At 38.5% G+C, this 18,467-nt stretch overlaps 1 protein-coding gene across 1 annotated transcript in view; it reads right to left on the bottom strand.

Moving 5' to 3' along the window:
• The window catches only part of LOC129102398 (seizure 6-like protein), a 50,609-nt gene that overhangs the window by 8,237 nt on the left and 23,905 nt on the right, over positions 1–18,467 (bottom strand). Inside the window, exons 2-10 of the mRNA XM_054612523.1 lie at positions 14,826–15,257; positions 13,203–13,342; positions 11,093–11,291; positions 8,965–9,150; positions 8,282–8,453; positions 7,512–7,678; positions 6,323–6,517; positions 5,190–5,328; positions 4,882–5,078 (exon numbers count right to left, since the gene is read on the bottom strand). Coding sequence (XP_054468498.1) covers positions 4,882–5,078; positions 5,190–5,328; positions 6,323–6,517; positions 7,512–7,678; positions 8,282–8,453; positions 8,965–9,150; positions 11,093–11,291; positions 13,203–13,342; positions 14,826–15,257 — 1,827 coding nt within the window. The remainder of the gene's footprint in view (positions 1–4,881; positions 5,079–5,189; positions 5,329–6,322; positions 6,518–7,511; positions 7,679–8,281; positions 8,454–8,964; positions 9,151–11,092; positions 11,292–13,202; positions 13,343–14,825; positions 15,258–18,467) is intronic.

Here is an 18,467-nt window from a genome sequence, read left to right as displayed (position 1 = left end):
TTAATTTACGGTTGATATGTTAGTTTACGTTATTTCAGCCTCCCTTTTTGTACATTTATTGCAATTAAATCACAGTAAAATTGTTTATTTTCAGTTCATACGGCTCGAATAAATCCACAGATGATGTTATGAACTCAGACAAGACGGCGTTTAGTTTCCCAGGATATCTGGGACTGCCACAACAAGTATAAAGCAGAAATAGTATTTATTTATTGCATGGTTGATGGTGAAATAAATGGATTTGTTGACAGAGATTTCCATGGAGATAAGCCCCGCCCCTCTCCAGGGCTGTGAAGGATCACCATCCTGAGTAAGAAGCAATCTCAGGCTGCTGTTTTGAAAATGAGCTGCCAACCATTTTTATAACAAAATAAATGAAAACCCATTAATGGAAAGTTGTGATGTTTTTTTCTTTAAGCATATTCAAATATCAAGCATAATTGACCTACATTTGATTAATTTTGTTAACTTTAATACAGCCTTTCGTATATTTTTCTATATGTGGCCCTCAGTGAAAAAAGTTTGGACACCCCTGGTCTATATGATAATTTATAGTCTATATGTAAATGTACGGTCTATATGTTAATTTACAGTCTATATGTTAATTTACAGTCTATATGTTAATTTAAGGTATATATGTTAATGTATGGTATATATGTTAATTTACGTCTATATGTTAGTGAGCAGTCTTTAGGTTAATGTTCGGTCTATATGTAAATGTACAGTCTACATGTTAATGTACGGTATATATGTTAATTTACAGTATAATGTCTAATGTACAGTGTATATGTTAATTTACAGTCTATATGTTAATTTACAGTCTATATGTTAATTTACAGTATATATTTTAATTTACGGTTCATATGTTAGTTTACGGTCTATATGTTAATTTATGGTCTATATGTTAATGTACGGTATATATGTTAATTTACAGTATAATGTATAATGTACAGTCTATATGTTAATTTACGGTCCATATGTTAATTGAATGTATATATGTTAATTTAATGTATATATGTTAATTTACAGTCTACATGTTAATTTACGGTCTATATCTTAGTGAGCAGTCTTTAGGTTAAGCTACAGACTATATATTAATATGCTGCCCTAGGTTAATTAACAGTCTATATATTAGTTTACAGTCTATTGGTTAATTTACAGTATATATGTTAATTTGCTGTCTATAGGTTAATTTACAGTCAAGATGTTAATTTGAAGTTTATATGTTAATTCACGTTCTAATTGTTAATAAACAGTCTACAGGTTGATTTACAGACATATGTTAATATGCTATCTATAGCTTAATTAACAGTCTATATATTAAATTGCAGTCTATCGGTTAATATACAGTCTATATGTTCGTTAGCAGTCTTTAGGTTCATTCACAGTCTTTGTTGTCTATAGGTTAATTGAAGTTTGATCAGAGCCCCCTTAACGAAGACCTGATCAAAATGCTGCAGTAAACTTCAGCAAAGAAAACAGAAATCTAAATTAATGGCAAGACATTTACAGCATCAAACGTTAAAATGTCGGACTCATTAGACCCAAAAAAACTAATCAGTGCACCTTCAAAGGTCTGTTTCAAACTCTGAGTGGAGCAGATGCTCTCCGTTTTAATGTGTTTTCATTGGTAGAAACCTTTTTCTCTTCACTAAATGAGAATAATTACAGAGGGGGAATGTTTTCCATTGATTCGTCTTGAAGCTTTACATGCTGTATATCGGAGGAGCAGCAGGAGACTCGGACCAACCGTCTCTTCTGATCTTTGATTTAAAGTGAGCAGATCCAACTTTCTTGCCCCATGTTTGTCTTTACGATCTTAAGATCAATGGGAGTTTAAGATTTCAGATCTCCCAGTCGAATTTAATGAAAACCCACAGAAACGAGAGTAGAACGTCTCTCCCTTCAGATCGATCAAGGAGTTAAAATATAAAGTCGTGTCTGCATAATAAACAAGTAGATGCTTTTAATTTTTGGTTTAATTTTCAATCTATTAACCAAATTAGTAACAATGTCCTCTAGTGAAGTGGATCAGCACCATTATGTTGGAGTAGCTGTGGCCATTTTGGGATTGTCTTAAATACTGAGAGGACATACATGACTATGTTAAATCTTGATGTAGCAATAGAACTGCAGACCATAAAGCATCCCCTGCTTTATGGTCTGTTTGACTCTAAATGGAGCATCATTTACTAAATGAACATCATGCTGTATTGAAGAAGACTTGAAACTAGAGATTGAGACCATAAACTCATGTTTACAATGTTTACTGAGGGAATAAATCAAGAGAGAAGTAGAGTCATTTTCTCATAGACTTCTATACAACCAGAGGAGTCGCCCCCTGGTGGACAGCAGAGAGAATGCAGCTTTAACACATGAAGCTTTTATTTTATCATTATTTCTTACTTTATTTTTCCTGCTTTTTCTCTAAAAAGGAAACAATTATTTTACACCTCAGCATGTGTTTCCAGGTCTTCAGTTGTATAAAGCCTTAAGTGTCTCCATAGGGAGTCTGATAAATGTCCTCGGCGTTGGTTATAAACTACAAATTTGAAAATGAAAACAAATCTGAAGGTGTGGAGTTTAGAAATAAGTGAGACCTCTGTAGCTCGCTGCTCATCTCTGCTGCAGGCTGCATTAGCTGCTAGTAGCATCAGACAATCACACACAACTCTCAGAAACAGAGGTGCATTTTGGGTAATGTAGGCGCCAGACAAGAAAGGAGAATGTGTGGAATTAAAAAAGATGATATCTCTGATTCTGCTGCATCCATTTTGATCTTTTTTCTTTTTTTTAATTGTCAAATGTGAGTCTGAGAATGTTACAGGAGTTGAACTCAGTATTTGAAAGGTAAGATTTGTTGTGAATGAAATCTTAACAAGTTTATATTTGTGGAAAACCCCCTTTGTACATTGCATACATTGTTTGCCAAGAAAGAAGATTGCAGACAATTTGCGTTTTTCCTTTTTTTCATTCATGCTTTTTGCACACTCATTGCTCTGTGGAGTCTAATGTCTCTGTGTATTACAGGCTTGGAACAAAAGAAAGAAACAAAAACAAAACCACCTCCAGTATCCTCTCACGCCAAGAAGAAAACACAGAACATTAATAATATTTATGCTGTTTAGAGAGAGAAATATAAAATCATTAAGGAGCCTAGAGAGACCGAAATAAGTAGCCTCGTAGTGTGTGTGTGTGTGTGTGTGTGTGTGTGTGTGTGTGTGTGTGTGTGTGCCTATGTGTGTGTGTGTGTGTGTGTGTGTGTGTGTGTGTGTGTGTGTGTGTGTGTGTGTGTGTGTGTGTGTGTGTGTGTGTGTGTGTGTGTGTGTGTGTGTGTGTGTGTGTGTGTGTGTGTGTGTGTGTGTGTGTGTGTGTGCGTGTGTTTGATGAATTGGGCAGCGTACAGTATTGCATTACACTGAACAATATAATAGGCCTACAGGGATTTGTAAGTTGAAGTTCCAGGATCAATTATTCATTCTCTATTGACTCTGTTCTCCTCCTCGTTGCAGCCCGAGAGACTGTGTCTGTTCAGGGTAATTTATTCCAAAAGCAAAGCACACATCCACGCACACACACACACACACACAAAATCAAACAGAGTAGCCTACGCATCCTTGCTGCGTCTACTTGATTTACTCCTCGGGGAAAACGTGTGCGGTGTCGTGAAACGGTGACAAGCAGATTGGACGCTGCAAAGTCTCTAAATTGGAGTCAGGTGTTTGGATGTGTGTGTGTGTGTGTGTGTGTGTGTGTGTGTGTGTGTGTGTGTGTGTGTGTGTGTGTGTGTGTGTGTGTGTGTGTGTGTGTGTGTGTGTGTGTGTGTGCAGATCAGACGCATTGTGAGGTGGTGGAAACAAATGGGACGTGATTGAATAAGGGCAGATCGAAATGAAAGGGAAGATGAGGAATGGAGTCGGAAGCTCGATGGGAAAAAGATGAATGAAGAATTAGTAATGCTGTGTTATTCTATATGTTTCTTATAAAAACTACAAAGCCTGTTGGTTCCTACTGAAGAAGTACATCTTTAAAAACACCTCACAAATATATAGTGGTGGAATGTAACAAGTAGTGTACTTAAATACAAATTTAAGGTACTTGTACATTACTTTACTTCAGTCTTTCTATTTCTCCTCCACTACATCTTAGAGGTACATATTGTACTTTTTACTCCACTACAATGACACTTTAATGCTGCAGTAATATTAAGCCAGAAACAACAGTCAGATATTACAGTAAAACACACACAGGGATCATTTTACTGCAACATCAATACTTATACTTTAAGTACATTTTGCATACTTTTACTTGAGTAAAGTTTTGTACATTGTGTGAGTATTTTCACAATGTGGTATTTTTCTTCCACCACTGCAAATATATAGTTGGATTAATATTAAATGAAAAATATCAGTAATTTCCTCAAACAACTAGTTTTAATCTAACAAACTGCACTTGTGGGGGACTATTTTCAGCGGCGGATTAATACTCTTTTTCACGGAGGTAGCTCAAGAGGGATGTGATGAAATAGAAATTGAAAAATTTGGTGAGAAACTGAATGTAATGTGCAACTTTATTGTTTTAAAGTATTAATTTGACCCAAATTACAGAGCAAAAAAAAAAAAATGCAACAATATATTTGCGTTTTTAATGATTTAGGTCTTCAGAAGGAACCAATGGGCTTTGAGCTGAGAGACACAGACAGGAAGTCAGGAAGTATTGAGAAGAAGAACTTAAAGTTTTGTTGGTTTTGGGTCTTTTCATGGGATTTCTTGACATTAAGAAACATTTAGAACAACTCCAGTTTTATCCTCTAATTCATACTTCCTTATATTTTCACAATAAAAGTATAGAACAGGCCCTCGTGTCAGTCTGAACTCTCACCCATGTAGTTGATGATGAAGCCCTCGCCCTTGCCGAAGACGAGCCCGGCTGGATCGGAGTGGAAGGTGACGGTGAGGTCGGGGGTGGTGGAGGAGAGCTTGAAGGGGCTGCTTCCTCCCACGTAGCGACCCAGGATGCGGGTCGTGACCTCGTCGCCGTCGGTGATGGTCAACATGTCGCTGTCGCTGATGTTCAGTCTGAGGGCGGGGAGGGAAGTAGAGGGTACAAAAATGGAATTATCTGTAATTAAGGTAAATATTGTTATTTTTACCTCAGAGGTAAATACTATATCGGTGTGTATTTCTCACAGCTGAACGTCCAGCAGAACCCGCTTGTCCTCCCCGACGTGAATCCTCCAGCTGCAGTCCTCCCCCTCTCCGTACCACTCGGGCCAGTTTGGAGACAGGATCACTCCACCGGGACCAGTAAGGTCTCCTCCACACTGGGCTGCAGACAGAGAGACAGGACGGGGATTCAAAAGTTAATGTATTTTATATAAAACATGCAATACAAACTGAAAAAAAAGATAAAAACAAATAAATATATAAATAAAATGAAATGAAAAATAAACCTACACAAAAACTCAATAAATAATTATCATAAATACATACATACATATTTTACTTGATTAAAAGTAGTACTACTACACTTAAAAATACCCAGTAACAAGTTAAAGTCCTGCATAAAAGTATACAAGTATTATGCAGAGTACAGTATGCAGGACAGTATATTTCATATTACTGTATTATAATTATTGATTATTAATGTGTTAATCACTTTAATTTTGCAGCTTGTAAAGGTGGCGTTTGTTTTAGATACTTTATTTATTAATAATAAAACATCCTCATTTATCAATTTATTATATTTTGTTTCAATAATCTCATTCTGCAGGGTAAATTAAGTTATTAAATAAAAAAAACTCCAGTATTCACCTATGAATTGTAGTTCAGTAGAAGTATAAAGTAGCAGAAAATGGAAATACAAATACCTCAAAATTGCACTTAAGTACAGTACTTGTGTAAATGTACTTGGTTACTTTTGGGAGACTTTTTTTCATGAATGAAACTAAACACAAACCGAGTAGAACATGTAACCTTAAATAGCAATTTGGGGTTTTCTATTATGAACAGTTACCGTCATAAAATAAGATAAGCTAAAATAAGCTAAAATAAGATAATCCTTTATTAGTCCCGCAGCGGGGACATTTGCAGGATTACAGCAGCAGAGAGGATAGTGCAAACAAGAGACATAAGTAAAAAACAAGTATTATAAATAAGTAAATAAGTAATAACACAGTAAAGAATATATAATAAAAATTCACAATGATAATACAAATTAAAAAAAAGAAGTGAACAACTTTTAATTACTTTTGTGCAGTTTATAGTTTTTGCTGAATCTGATATGAAAACATGACTTTGCTCTTTGTCTTCCTCATTCTTACCTTTGCACAGCGGCTCCGTGTCGTTCCAGTACGGGTCCCTGGCGCTGATGCACTCGATGACGGGGGGGCCTTGTTCCAGCGCATGACCCAGGTCGCACGTGAACTGGATCACGGCTCCGACGCCGTACAAAGGGTCGGAGGTCGTGAAGTTCCCGTTCTGGAGGTACGGCTCGTAGCAGTGGCCACGCTCGAAAGCTGGAGGAGAGAATGAGATTTTTGAATGTGAAAATGATTCTCTGTGTTATTTCCATAAATGTTTATTTATTATTTAGTTTTGTTTATTACTAACGGCACATGACAGAATACATTCATCAACATGTGAAAATGAAGCGTGGGGATTAAGAACAGCCGACTTTGAGACGATCAACGCCATCAAACTGCCCCAGAGAGGAGAGGGAAAAAGAGCCCAGATGGAAGCTAAGCTAACCAGGCTAGGACCTGAACGCTACTCCATTACCCAGCATGCTCCTGGCTGTCTGATGTTTGCTTCTAGAATAATAAGATGGATCAAGCTGCTCTTGACGGGCGGACAGCGGGACAGAGAGCCGGACTCTAATTGGACGAGAGGAGATGGACTTTGTGTTTACATCATGATGCTTGGTGCTCAAACACGCTTTCCTCATGTTTAATGTTCAATGTGAAGATGTCGGCCATATTTTCTGCCATTAGAAATGTTTTTGTTGCTTCTGTTCACATTCCTTATGATGCAAATTCAAAAAATGCACTACAGGAAATGTACTACTGTTTGTTTTCGTTTTGTTTGTCATGTGTTTGTTGGGTTACAAACGAGCTACAACTGAATTCCGTTGCATATCTGTGTTTCATAATGACAATAAGTGATCCTTGAATCCTTGAAACAGATGACAGATTGTCCATAAACCTTGTTTCTGATGATTCTCTGGTTTCTTTTTTCTCTTCCCTGGCGAGGATAATCGTGTTGGACGGGATCCCTCCATCCCTCCACGATGACACTGCCAGAAACTGAGAGCTTTAGCTCCGATTATGTTGGACGACCGGCCCACTTCCTTTGGCGATTCCCAGCCAAAAATCCTCTTGGCAGAGTGCGATGTAAGCAGAAACATGGAGCCTCAAAATCCTCTCGGATTTGTTGACATAATTACACTCTGATTATAGAAATACATCACCGCATCTTTAAAGTTCTGCTGCAGACATTTTAAATCTTCTCTACCTTCATATCGGATGTTGAATCCCGTGCTGTGGTTCGGCTGATCCGTGATGAACTGGATCCTCACAGCCGGTCCTTCACTGATCACACCCTCAAAGGGGATCTGGCCCCCCCGACCCGAGTCGAACAGAACCACGGAACCGGCGTCCAGCCCGCTCCACAACACCAGCCTGCAGGGATGGAAACACTGTGAGCACTGGAGCACCGCTGGACCAGGTTCTACACGGATTCGACTAACTTGTACGTTTCTTTACATGAAACTACGTTTATCTTAAAGCTTTAGTTACTTTACAAATTAAGATTTTTACACACAAGACATGCAAAGAGTTTATAAAATATTATATTTTGTTTAAATGAAACTCCCCCAAATGTTTATGAACGATTAGTCAATTAAACAATTAGTCGATTGACAGAAAATGTATGTGATTTTCTTTTGGGGGATTTAATAATGCTAATAATTGTAATGTGTCTTAGTCATAATGTTACGGTTTGAAATCAACCAACATGTGTCAATAATAATAATTATAAATAACAATTAAAATTTAAATTAAATAAAAAATTAATACAAAATACTAATAACAATCAAACAAATAGATGTATAAAAAACTATTTAATAATTTAATAATTGAACAAATTAATAAATCAACACATTCATAAATTCATACAAAGAAAATGGATTAAAAAATATAATAATTTAAATAATAATTGAGATTAACATGATGTCTTATCTGCAGTATGGATGTAAAACCCTGTAAAACGTAATGCACTCCTACCTGTCAGTGGCTCCCAGGGCCAGTCTCTCCAGGTGGAGGTGCAGCCTCTGGTCCTTGGGGGCCTCGAGGGACCAGGAACAGGAGCGGTCCTGGGTGACGTTAGGCCCGTGGTGGGGTGAAGGGGACAGAACCCTCCCCACTGTGGCATTCTTCACTGTGCCTCCACAAAGAGCTGCAGAGAAGGAGTTCACTTTTATTCATTTAAAGACGCAATGTGATCATAAAAACACACGTTTATGTTCAGAATTTTCCTTTATTCCTTTATTCCAAAGTGAAGTCAAGTCTTCAAGTCTTAAAGCTGCATTCTCTCTCCTGTCCACCAGGGGGCGACTCCTCTGGTTGTATAGAAGTCTATGAGAAAATGACTCTACTTCTCTCTTGATTTATTCCCTCAGTAAACATTGTAAACATGAGTTTATGGTCTCAATCTCTAGTTTCAAGTCTTCTTCAATACAGCATGATGTTCATTTAGTAAATGATGCTCCATTTAGAGTCAAACAGACCATAAAGCAGGGGATGCTTTAGAGCGGGGCTACACACTGATTGACAGGTCGACACCAGAGACGTATACGGCGTCTCTACGTCACTCCTCCTCAGTCCAAATATGGTCACTTCCTGTTCATTGGTTGCAAAAAAACCAACATGGCTATGGCCGCAGACTCCTTTACATTAGCATCACTCACCCCTGCAGATGGGCACCTTGCCGCTCCACACCGGCATGGAGGCGTTGAGGCAGGTGAGCATCGGCTCCCCCTGCAGGTGGTAACCCATGTGGCAGTGGAAGCGGGCCGTTCCTCCAGGGAGCAGGTCCAGCACCGACACCTCCCCGAAGTGAGGCCTCTTCGGCAGCGAACAGCTCAGCCTGAAGACTGCACACAGAGAAAGAATGTATATCAGGAAGGGGGAAAGCATTAAACTTCATAGCACAAGGCTTGTGCTTCTATTACTGCTGTTTTAACCAATGGGAATCATACACTACTGCTTCCACTCCTGCAGTAAATACTACTATAACTACTAGAGCTACAGTTTGCAAAGCATATATGATTAATAAAAAAATAAAATCTGCTGCAAATTCTTTTTTAAATATGATTTGCCAATGCGAGAAATGCCTAATCCGCTCAACTAGCTAACATACTAACCAGAAAGCTAACGTTATCATAAAGCTAATTTACGCTAGCAAGATTCAAAGTTAATAACATTGTGTGCGATATCTTCACATAATCTTGAGTAGCATATAGCTAGCATAATGTTAACCTACTTAAAGTAAGCAAGATTCTAAGTAAAAAATATTGTTTATGGTTGACCAACAGTAAAAATAATTGAAATTATTTTTTAACAACAAGACTAGCTAGCTATCCAGCGATGTCATTGTACCCAAATCAATATCGATATTGTCACGAAATCTTGCTTAGCATAAACCTAAGCGTTAAACTAATTTTATGCTAGCAAGATTCAAAGTCAATAACTTTGGATGACAAACATTAAAAATAATTGACAGTATGTTTAAAAACTATACTAGCTAGCTATTCATCGAGGTTATTGTCCCCAAATGAACATTATATTTTCACAAACAATAATAAAAGGTCATGTGTTCTGTCTGACGCCGTCTGAAACAGCGGGTTGAATGGCAAATGGCTTTTTTGTTTTAAAATCGCCTTCCTGATGTGTTCAGAGGATGAGGCACTAAAGGTCTACACTCTTATTGTTGTGAATAAGATATTAAAATGTATTTATGTATTTATTGTAATGAAGCCAGTACATTAATTTAGAACAGAGAGCAGACAGTTTAACCTTAATAACTTAATACGTATGCATTATTAGTAATTAGTAGCTACCCTAAAGCCAATTACAAATGAAATGTATTTGTGTCCGACTTATTGTTTCTTTTATTATTACATTTAATTTAAATAAAAATAAAAAATATATCTAGATACCAGATTAGTTTTCATTTCTAAGACCATTGAAGCTTTACAGAGCTGCTGGCAAAACAAGAAGAAGCTGAAACTTATTCCTAATTATATAAATATATCATTGTGAAAAAAAGATTCTTAATTAATTAAAGTCAAAGCTTTAGAGCATTTTGTAAATGAGCACTTTAGGTCATTGTTTTTGTTTCTAATCTATTGAAGGGTCACTTGAGAAATCAAACACCCCGCGGGTGAATTTTTAATTGAGTCAATTGTAATTAAATAAGCTCTGTGAGCAGCGAGTGATAATAATATTCCTGGTCTGTTTATGCAAGTTTTTATTCCCTTAACGATGTTTTTCATGCATCATCTTGAGCGAATCTCTCCCTGAAGGTATTTTAAATAAACTCCTCTCTGTTCTCCTACCTGGCGGTGATGTAAGAGGATTAGATGGCTGTGATTAATGGCACAGGTGGGTCTTAACTCTCTGATGCTTCCTCCATTCCAGACCTTGTCATATCCATTATGTGCTGACACACACATATACACACACACACACACACACACACACACACACACACACACACACACACACACACACACACACACACACACACACACACACACACACACACACACACACACACACACTATACAAACTCCCCATATCCTCAGCCTCCTAATGAGATGAGAGCCAATTAATCAGCTCTCTCATCAGCCAATTCACACGACAGATTCAATCACAGCGCTAAGTGATTAGATGAGAAGACTTTTGATTATGCAATTAGCACGTATACAGAGTACAAACAGGCCCCCAGGCCCTAATGAGGAATTCACATTTTATTAAATTTGTATGACGCATTTAAAAATATATGAATATTCATGTCTGAGTCATGACACTCACTCTGGTAGTGCAGCTGGAAGATGCCCATGCTGCTGGCGTCCGGTGCAGACCGGTAGTAGACGGACAGCGTGTTGGTGGGACTGCGGATCACCTGACCTTCCACAAGCAGCGTGTGATTGGCCAGGACCAGCAGGGCGCCTCGTTCATCGGAGCTCCTGATTGACAGCTGCTCGCCCTCCGAGAGGTTCACGCTCTTCACCTGGACACACGGGGGAATATTAAAGGAGCCTCTTTGGATTTGTATTCTTCAAATATTGCAGTGATAAAAAAAGACTGAATGGTTCTCATGTTGCAGTTCTAAGAAGCGATAAAGGGATGTTTGTTATTACCTCTCATTAATCAGAGAAACACACAGAATCGTATAAAAAAGTACTGAGAAAAAGCCAAAGGAGCTTCTAGCCTTATAAACTTTAACTATTACTGTTAAGTTTTGTACTGAAGTGAATTAAAAAGTCCTCTAATTAGTTCTGTCGCTCAGAAACTAACTACATGTCTTCATATATCATTCATAGCCTGATTTATATAACATTTTATGACTAAAAACATGGAGAAAATTGATTTTTTTTATGGCTGTTGACAGTGTTTTCTGATTTATGTAGTGATATAAACAAATATCTAAAATTCCTTCTGTTAAAACCTTTAAGTCTAATATGTCAACAAAATGAAACAAGAATAATGAACCTGGCTTTATCCAATGTTCAGATTTATGTTCTTGAAATTCATAAACATGTGCACTTATTTAACAAGATAAGGCCTAATTTGCATATTTAAACATACCATTTCAGAAACGTGTAATGTAAAAGCTGCAACTTATTTTCTGTCTTAATCATCTTGTTCAAATTTAAAAAGATAATCTCCTGAGTCATTGTTTGGACCGGCTTCATTTTGGATTCCTGCTTATCCAGAAAAAAAAAAACGCCGATTGCAGCTCTCTCGTTTCCAAAATGTGTTGATAGTCGTTTTAACACGTTGGAGGGAAGCAGAAATCCATTTAGTCATTTTGTTTGGTAATATATGAAATCTGTGTGCCGTAGCAATAAAACTGTCAGTTGCAGTGAACTGAAATTACATTTGTGTGTGTGTGTGTGTGCATGAGCCTGTTTTGCTATCTTTGTGAGGACTTTTAGTTTTAACCGTTGTAGTGAGGACACAAGAAAAAAAAGGAATTATCAAACTTTATATAACTTTGTATTTAACTATAAATCCACTTTAAGATTAAACCAAAGATTTGATTGTTGCACTCAAAGGTTTATTTATGATCTTCTGCTGCATTATGAAAAATGAAGAAGCAGTGTTAAGTTTTTATGCTCCAAGTATCTGGAAGAAACTCCCAGAAAACTGCAGGTCAGCTTCAACTCTCACTTTCATAAAATGTATTAAATCATTTATTTTAATACCTGTCTTATTCTAATTTAGCTTGTTTTATTCTCTATTCTCTTTGCTCTTTCGTGTCTGTTTTTAATTGTATTTAAATATCCTTTTATAAGGTGTTTCTTTTTGCACTTCAAATTTTTTTTTGTAAAGCACCTTGTAACTGAAATGTGCCGTGTCGGATGTCGATGAGATGCCTCACAAATGTAGAAAGACATTTGTTCTTCTTTATTTGTTCTTTAACAATGTTCTGACTAATGTCAGTAATCCTACATTAAAATATAACCATTGTTGGAAAATTTATATTTTTATTGTTTTATATATTTTTTTTATATATTTTTTTATGTAAATATGTATGTATATATTAAAAATATATATATATACTGTATATACATCAATATTATATATGGCAATTTAAGTAATATATTTTACATATTTTAAATGTATAAATAAAAAATAAAATAAAAAACATTATATATATATATTAATAATTAGATAATATAATATAATTAAATGAATGCATTTGAAATATTTTTTTACTTTTTTATTGTATTGTTTCTTATTCAGGCCTTTTTCACTATTCAACAAACACCATATTCCTCTCAGTGTTACCTGAGGCTGCCACTAGGCGGCAGAGTTCAACCTGAGATCTGACACGAACACACCTGATGTCCAGCATGACATCCAGTGAACACCAGTGACAGTGTGATGGTTTCATGTGTGACATGTGTGTGTTTACCTGCAGCTCCACTCCGTAGCCGGTGTACACCGTCACCGTGTAGGTGCAGTGAACCACAGCGCCGTCGGGCAGCGGGGGGTCATCGGACGAGTCTATGTATCCCTCTGGGTCTGAGAAATTCACCATGCAGCTGGACAAAGCTGCAGAGAGAGAGAGAGAGAGGGGAGTTTATTTTGCACTGACCTTTATTTATTTATTATTTATTCATTCATTATGTTTTTGTTCTCACTGCCTTGTAATCCCTTTAATGTGAGCTGGAAATCCCTGCTGTGTATAATTAATGATGGAAATTACAGGGATCAAACAGCACACAGCAGACAAGAGGCTGGTAACAGTGACTGGAAATAAATAATCACCGCCTCCTCTGCTTTATAGTAAAAGCAGGGAGTAGTATAATGATGTAAAACTACTGCACCAGCAGGTAAAGTCTCAATGTTACTTAAAGGGCCAGTGTGCAGAGTTTAGGGGGATATATTGGAAGTTTGTATCACCTGAAACTAAGAATCATTGTGTTTTTGTCAGCTTAGAATGAGTCTTTCATATCTACATAGGTCATCTTCACAGAGTCCGCTATGTTGCATCGCCATGTTTCTACAGAAGCCCAGAATGGACAAACCGAACATTGACTCTACAGAGAGACATTCACGTTTTTACGTTACCTAAAAGGCCACCATAGTTCTCTACAAGCTTGGAAAGGAGGAGTTAGCGGAGGGGAATTCATTCAGATGCAATCTACAACCTCACCACTAGAGGACACTAAATCACACACTGCTTCTTTACGTATACACCAGGGGTATTCAATTACACTTCAAAGAGGTCCTGTTATGATTTAATGACATGTATATTGAATAAGCAGCTGGGATCTAAAGACTTTTGCTTTGTCTTGTAGTGTCGCACTTTAGTTTTACTGAGGTACTTCATGTGAAGACAGAAGTTTATTTTGAAAAGACTGGAAAGGAGACAGTTGCTCGAGTTTTGTAGGAAAACTCACGAAAAATGAGAAGTAACGTTTTCGTAAGATATCATACAAGCCGCTGTATGAGGATATGTTGCCTGATAATGGCGCTGGAGAAATAAGGGTTAGGGTTCATCCTCTGGGGAACATGAATATCTGAACTAAAGTTCCTTGCAATCCATTAACCAAAAACCTCATGGAGGTGCTGGAGAAATATGATTTAGTGTTCATCCTCTGGGGAGCATGCATGTCTGAACTTAACGTTTGTTGCAATCCATCCACCAAAACCATCATTGAGTCGCTGGATAAATAAGGGCGAGGGTTTATTCTCTGGGGAACATGAATATCTGAACTAAATGTTTGTTGCAATGCATCCACCATAAACTTCATGGAGACACTGGAGAAATAAGTTGTAGGGTGCATCGTCTGGGGAGCATGCATATCTGAACTTAACATTTGTGGCAAGCCATTCACCAAAGGCACGGCATAAACTAGGGTTATGGTTCATCCTCTGGGGAACATGATTCAGTCGTCTATGAAGCTGTACCACTATCTAAAATATATAAATTATGAAATGTATCGGAGAATAAAGTAGGATGAATTGTATATATACTGAAGTAAAGTACCTTAAAACTGTACTAACTGTACTACTTTGCACCGCTGTGTACCTGAGGACGGAGTCTCTGTCTCCATGTCCAGCATCATTCCCACAGTGGTGACCTCCTCCAGCTCAGGAGTGTGTGTGTGCGTGTGACCCAGCTGTGTGTGTGTGTGCGTGGGTTGAGGTTCTGTTGGACCGGCGCCTCGGCCCGACTCTGCAGCCGACGCCGGGGGTTTCACCCTCCTCAGTAACCCCCCGCTCTGACGCTCCAGGGAGCCGCTGACGCTGAGCCCTCTGCCCAGGAGAGGCAGCAGGTTCTGGGGGAGAACAGACGGGAGGACATCCCCCTTCTGGGAGACGAGCCGTCCTTTTTGGGTCAGCACCGACCGAAGCAGACCTCCGGCCAACGAGCTGGAGCTTTTGGCTTTGGGGTTCTCCTTCGTGCTTTGTGTCACCGCCGGTGGCTGGGTGGAAGAGGAGGCCGTGGGGACTTCTTTATCTGGGAAAGAGTGGTGGAAAAAACACGGGAGGAAATTCATTTTGACACTCTGGGGACACAAAAAAATATAAAAAATGTGAAAATGCCCCTCGGGAGCACGACTCTGGGTGGTTCTGTCACCGTCCTGCTGGGCTTATCAGGAGCCGGGGTTATCTAGCCAGCACAGCCAGAGCCCAGTGGAGCTTACACCTCCACGTCACACACACACACACACACACACACACACACACACACACACACACACACACACACACACACACACACACACACACACACACACACACTGGTGACGGTGTAGTGGAGAGACGGGGCAGTTAAGCATGACAGGAGCTGAGCAAAGAGGAGGGAGAAGAAATGCATAGACAGGCAAACCGCTCTGCCGTGCATCCTAAAACGCCATCTCCAGCAGCTTAGTTCAAGAACAGCACAGAGCAGCACGCACACACACACACACACACACACACACACACACACACACACACACACACACACACACACACACACACACACACACACACACACACACACACACGCATTTTGCGGTCACAACAAACAGTGAACATCATGCTGCAGTCTCTCTTCAATCTAACATTTTGAGTGTCATTTACAGACTCCTGGAGCTAAAACATGAGCGCCTGTCATCTCCATAAAGACGATAAAATATCCTCTCTGTGCTGTCAACAACGAGAGTGCTTTTCTTCTTTTCTTCTTCTCTTTTTCATCTGCAGACAGACAGAAAACAAATGGACCTTTTTTTTTCTTGCTCCTTTTGTTTTTTTCAGGATGTACCTGCATTACCGCTCAAAGTGTCAAAAACCGACGCCATCAAGAAACTCATTTCAGCTTTCACAGCTTGCAATTATGTAGGCAGCCACTCAGGAACAGATGTTGACACACACACACACACACACACACACACACACTCACACTCTCTCACACACACACACACACACACACACACACACTCTCACACACACACACACGCATATACATCTTCTAAAGAAATTGAAAAACTTTGCAGAGAAACTTTCATGTCCCTGAAGCAGATGAACTTTGGGCCACAGAAAAATTATTACTCATTTATTTTCAGAAATATTTAATTGACATTTTGTATTCAAACGTCGTAAGGGACAACCGACGAGCTACCGACCTTGACCAGTGCTTCATGTGTTAAAGCTGCATTCTCTCTGCTGTCCACCAGGGGGCGACTCCTCTGGTTGTATAGAAGTCTATGAGAAAATGACTCTACTTCTCTCTTGATTTATTCCCTCAGTAAACATTGTAAACATGAGTTTATGGTCTCAATCTCTAGTTTCAAGTCTTCTTCAATACAGCATGATGTTCATTTAGTAAATGATGCTCCATTTAGAGTCAAACAGACCATAAAGCAGGGGATGGCGACGGACAAAAAAACTAACTCAAGGCTTCAAAACGACAGTCTGCAAACCCATTAGTGACGTCCACTAAATGGAAATTTTTATAATTTCATTAAAACATTTCCCATGTAAATAAAACATTTGTGTCTGAATTAAACTGTTTTTATGTCCATTTAAATAGTTATTATTGAAGGAAAGAGCTCCATCTATAAAACAATATTGTTCATCTAAATTTTAAGGTTATTTATTTCCTTGTTTCATCCTCTTTATTATCTTTTTTATGTATTCAGTCTATACATACACTCTGTGACATGTGTCTTGTCTGAATGCTGAATGCCTCATCAAACTGTAACTGTCACAACACAGAATGTCACGGCACGTTTCCATCAAACAAACTTGAAAAAAGTGCCACAAGTCTGTCAGCCCTCATCAGCGTTTCTGTTCTCTTCTCCACGGAAACTAAACGCAGCACATTCATCTTGTAAACTGGTCATAAACACAAAATGCTCTGTAATGGACTTCTCAACATCTGGGCTCTTAATTATTCATCTGAACCGGTTTCTACGCAGGTAGCAGCACAGATAGGGAAGCTGTCAGCACGTTTTCTATGATTCATGACAGGAAGTTTACTCCACAATATGTTCAGCAGGTTTCTGAAGCTCCATCAGAAAAACTGTGGACTTAAATTGTGCTGTTACAGGTTTGACTTCCAGTGGATCAAACAGGAAGTCACACATTGTAGTTCTGTTTATTCTAATCCAATCCATCTGCATTCATGTGTCTGCTCTCATAACGCTTTTATTGTTTGGACGCTTCAAAGTCACATGATGACCCTCCTGATATTAATAAGGTAATTGGAATGAGTGCAACAACAAAACCCACACACACACACACACACACACACACACACACACACACACACACACACACACACACACACACACACACACACACACACACACACACACACACACACACTAACAGTGGAGACCAATTAAGGACAAAGGATTGTCAGCCACCAACGGCTCCAAATGCTTCCTAAAATATTTTTCTGCCAACACAATGAAGATAACAAAACCGCAGATGTGTTGCTCGGGAAACAAACTTATTTATTTCATTAAGTCTGAATCGGGTCGGCGTGTTTCTCCCCATCTGTGATCCTTTTTCATATTGTTGAGAAACCCACAGAATAATAAACAGGATAATATGAGGACTCTTAAGTGAGATATCATAGTTTTTTGATATCTCACTTAATCAAAGATACAAATGTAAGTTGAACAGGCTATGTCAACCGTAGAATGTAAATAAGAAGTGGACATAGTCACCATGATGTGACGTAGTTTGAAGCCTTACGTAAGTCCAGCATTTTGTCAATCGCCATCTTGGTTTTTCACAACCATCGAAAAAGGAAGTGACCAAAATGACTCTAAATGGAGCATCATTTACTAAATGAACATCATGCTGTATTGAAGAAGACTTGAAACTAGAGATTGAGACCATAAACTCATGTTTACAATGTTTACTGAGGGAATAAATCAAGAGAGAAGTAGAGTCATTTTCTCATAGACTTCTATACAACCAGAGGAGTCGCCCCCTGGTGGACAGGAGAGAGAATGCAGCTTTAACACATGAAGCTTTGACTTCACTCGTCAGAACCAGAGGTCCAGGGCACCAGAGCGAATTCTTAGTGTCTTGACTCTGACATGAAGCATTGGCTTCACTTTCCAGAATCAGGCGTTGGGGCAGCAGAAAACATTTCAATTAACGTTCAAGTTCTATGTACTTTGAGATATAAAATCTTACTTTCAACTGTTGGATTTAATTAAAAGTGCTC

The sequence above is a fragment of the Anoplopoma fimbria genome, chromosome 14 (genome assembly GCF_027596085.1).
Source record: "Anoplopoma fimbria isolate UVic2021 breed Golden Eagle Sablefish chromosome 14, Afim_UVic_2022, whole genome shotgun sequence".
In the NCBI taxonomy this organism is placed as follows: Eukaryota; Metazoa; Chordata; class Actinopteri; order Perciformes; family Anoplopomatidae; genus Anoplopoma; species Anoplopoma fimbria.
The sequence above is the reverse complement of the archived record's forward strand: the minus strand, read 5'-3'. Positions and strand labels throughout refer to the sequence as shown.